Raw genomic sequence first — 3,287 nt, 5'->3', positions numbered from 1 at the left:
TTCTCATGCTGCTATCTCTCTGGTTCTCTGCAGCTGGGAAAATTTCTTGTTTTAAGGACTCATATGATTAAATGTGGCCTACTTTGGTAATCCAGGATAATCTCCACATCTTGAGATCCTTAACGTTAATAACATCTGCGAAGTCTCTTTTGCCATGCAAGCTAACATATTCACACATTTCAAGAATTAGAATGTGCACATCCTGGGAGACCCCTATTCTGTCTACCATAGTGGGTCTTTCTAAAGTTCTTTGGCAGCCAGAGTAACTTCTCCTTCCATCATCTGCTGCAAGCTCAGTCCTTTTAGTACCCACAGACTCCCAAGAATGCAGAAGGGCAGAGCTTTAAAGAGTACTTTAAAGGTACTTAAAGAGTAACTTTCATTCTCTGTCTCATATCATGCAGGTAGAAAAATTAGGTTCCAAAAGAGCATTATGTGTAAATTACAACAATTTAAGATCACAATTAAGATACACACACATATACACACATCTGCATGTCCGTGTTTATGAACAGCCATTAGGTCACATTTGTGCTTGCTAACATTACCTGTTTGGTTCATTACCCACGTGAATGTACAATATAAAATTCTTCCTTAGCAAAGAAGCAAGTCAGCTAACTCCTTGATGTTTCCAGATGAATTATATTCCTATTGGGTGCAGGTGTTGGTTGAAGTTTTTCTTTTCCTTTCTCCTAAGTATTCTAGCATATGATGATCACTAATAGGAATTATTGCCTCATGGAGTAGGACCATCAATTTCTGTATCAGACTGTGATACAGAATACTAATGTGATACTAATACATGAGTGTATTAGAATAATATTTAAGTCACTCCCTCTTATGGCTACCATCTCAATACTTATTGCTACTGATTCTAATTGAAGCTGTTTGACTTAATGAGTTCTTCTGTTTTTGTGCAGACCTTCATTCCACTATGTCACTGTTCAACCAAACTATTCATAACCATCAGACCTTTACCCTGATTGGGATTCCAGGAATGCCAGAGAAAGACTTCTGGATGGCCTTGCCCCTCTGCCTTCTTTACAGTACCACATTCCTAGGTAATTTCATTATCCTTGTTGTCATAAAGGTTGAGCGAAGTCTCCATGAACCCATGTATTATTTTCTGGCTATGCTAGCTGCCACTGACCTTAGCCTTTCATTATCTTCCATGCCCACCATGATAAGTGTTCACTTGTTTGACTGGCGCTCAGTAACCCTTGATGTCTGCATCACTCAGATGTTCTTTATCCACAACTTTGGAGGAGTGGAATCAGGTGTTCTGGTCGCCATGGCCTTTGATCGCTTTGTGGCTATTCGCTTCCCTTTGCGCTATGCTACCATTCTCACTCATGGAGTCATCATCAAAATTGGAGCAGCAGTCCTGCTACGGAGTGTGAGTATAGTGCTCCCTGTGCCTTTCCTCATCAAAAGGCTACCTTTCTGCCACTCCAATGTCCTTTCCCACGCATACTGTCTCCATCAGGATGCCATGAGGCTTGCCTGTGCTGACACCCGTGTCAATAGCATCTATGGTCTGCTGGCTGTGATCTTCATCATTGTACTAGATGCCTTGATCCTTTTGATTTCTTACTTTCTAATCCTCCATGCAGTACTGGGCATTGCTTCCAGAGAAGAGAGACTTAAGGCTCTTAATACCTGCTTCTCTCATATCTGTGCAGTACTGCTCTTCTATGTGCCTCTCATTGGCATGACTCTGATTCACCGCTTTGGGAAGCATTTGTCACCAATAATACCCACACTTATGGCCAATATCTATCTGCTGCTCCCTCCTCTGCTCAATCCTGTTGTGTACAGTGTTAGGACCAAGCAGATCCGGCAGCGGATTGTCCGAGCATTCTGTGGGAACAGGATTGGCCATTAATGGCATCTATGAGTTCTGTGCAAATGCAGTCAAGTCAGGGAAGGGTATCCAATGCGGTACTGTCCAATAGAATTTCCTGCAGTGATGGAAATCTCTGTTATTTAGTGCATAACCACTAGCCACACATAGCTATTGAGCATTTGAAACTTTGATAGTACAACTAAGGAACTGAATTTGTTACTTTTATTTGATTTTAATTAATTGAAATATAAATGCAAATGGTCACATGTAGCTAGTAGCTACTGTATTGAACAGTACAAATATGAGTTATCATATGCCCTTGCATAATGGTTTTGATGAAAGCAATAATTTATCTTAAGTAAACTGATAAAAATATGCATTTTCCTTTCTTAAAATGGTATATAACAGCTTACCAACATTCTGAAAAGTTTTATTTCTTTAAGTAATCTCTATACCCCATGTGGGGCTTGAACTCACAACCCTGAAATCAAGAGTCACATGCTCTTCTGACTGAGCCAGCCAATCACTCCACAGCTTATGAACATTTATATAAAATAAATGTATAAATAAATAATACTAAATAAATTTAGTATCGGTTTTAATAAACTTTTGACAAATGGATAGAATCACGTAACTACCACTGACACCAAAATACAGAAAATTCACATCACTCTCCAAAATTCCCTCATGCCACCTCTTTGTCATCAACCCCTCTATCCATACCCACTCACTCCTGGCAAGAACTGATTTATTCTCCATGCTTGTAATTCTCCTTTCTCCAGGGTATCTTGGACCCTGCAGTGTGTAGTCTCCCATGTCTGGCTTCTTAGCATAATGCATTTGAGATTCATTCATGTTGTAGTATGTATTGGTTGTTTCTTCCTTTTTATTGCTGAACACTTCAATTATATGTCATTAACAATCTTTTAAAGAAAAATTCCCAGATTATTTTTGCTCCATTATAATCACTTTGGTATCCAACACTTAACATAGGACATTTCTGTTCTTTTGCTTTTTGTGTTTATTTGTATGTTCTTTGAGTATTTTTTATAAATATAAGGTGTGTATGTGCAACAGGTTGAAGCAAGAGAGAAAAATATTAAAATGAAAGTAACAAATGAGGAGTATGAGAGAATGGTGCCCTCAATGAACTGGAAGAATAGGAAACTATACATATACTTTAAATTTTAATTTTATTTCCACTTCATTTTTGTCCAGAAAGCTTTTCTGACATGGCTGTAATTATGTTAAGAATTTCTCATACTGTACCATAACTTACTAATAGTATATCTTCCCTGCTATTCTGTACACTTCATAAGAACAGGGACCCTTTTAACTTCATTTAAGTCTATCCCAGGTACTTAATGTAGTTCAGAACATATATGATATACGCTCAACATGTATTTTTTTAAAATTAACAAGTGAATGAAAACTGAACTTT

The 3,287-nt window shown here is 38.0% G+C and overlaps 1 protein-coding gene across 1 annotated transcript; it reads left to right on the top strand.

Moving 5' to 3' along the window:
- The first annotated feature begins 923 nt into the window (after positions 1-923).
- Positions 924-1,885, top strand: LOC109267023 (olfactory receptor 51H1-like). Its single transcript, XM_019449534.1, has one exon. It carries the CDS (start codon positions 935-937, stop codon positions 1,883-1,885), a length of 951 nt encoding a protein of 316 aa, XP_019305079.1. The 5' UTR covers positions 924-934.
- The last annotated feature ends 1,402 nt before the right edge of the window (positions 1,886-3,287 follow it).

The sequence above is a fragment of the Panthera pardus genome, unplaced genomic scaffold (assembly GCF_024362965.1).
Source record: "Panthera pardus isolate Hobbes unplaced genomic scaffold, ASM2436296v1 HiC_scaffold_12, whole genome shotgun sequence".
Taxonomy (NCBI): Eukaryota; Metazoa; Chordata; class Mammalia; order Carnivora; family Felidae; genus Panthera; species Panthera pardus.
The sequence above is the reverse complement of the archived record's forward strand: the minus strand, read 5'-3'. Positions and strand labels throughout refer to the sequence as shown.

Excerpts from the sequence above, each read along its gene's own strand:
- LOC109267023 (XM_019449534.1), top strand. The coding sequence starts at position 935 with ATGTCACTGTTCAACCAAACTATTCATAACCATCAGACCTTTACCCTG.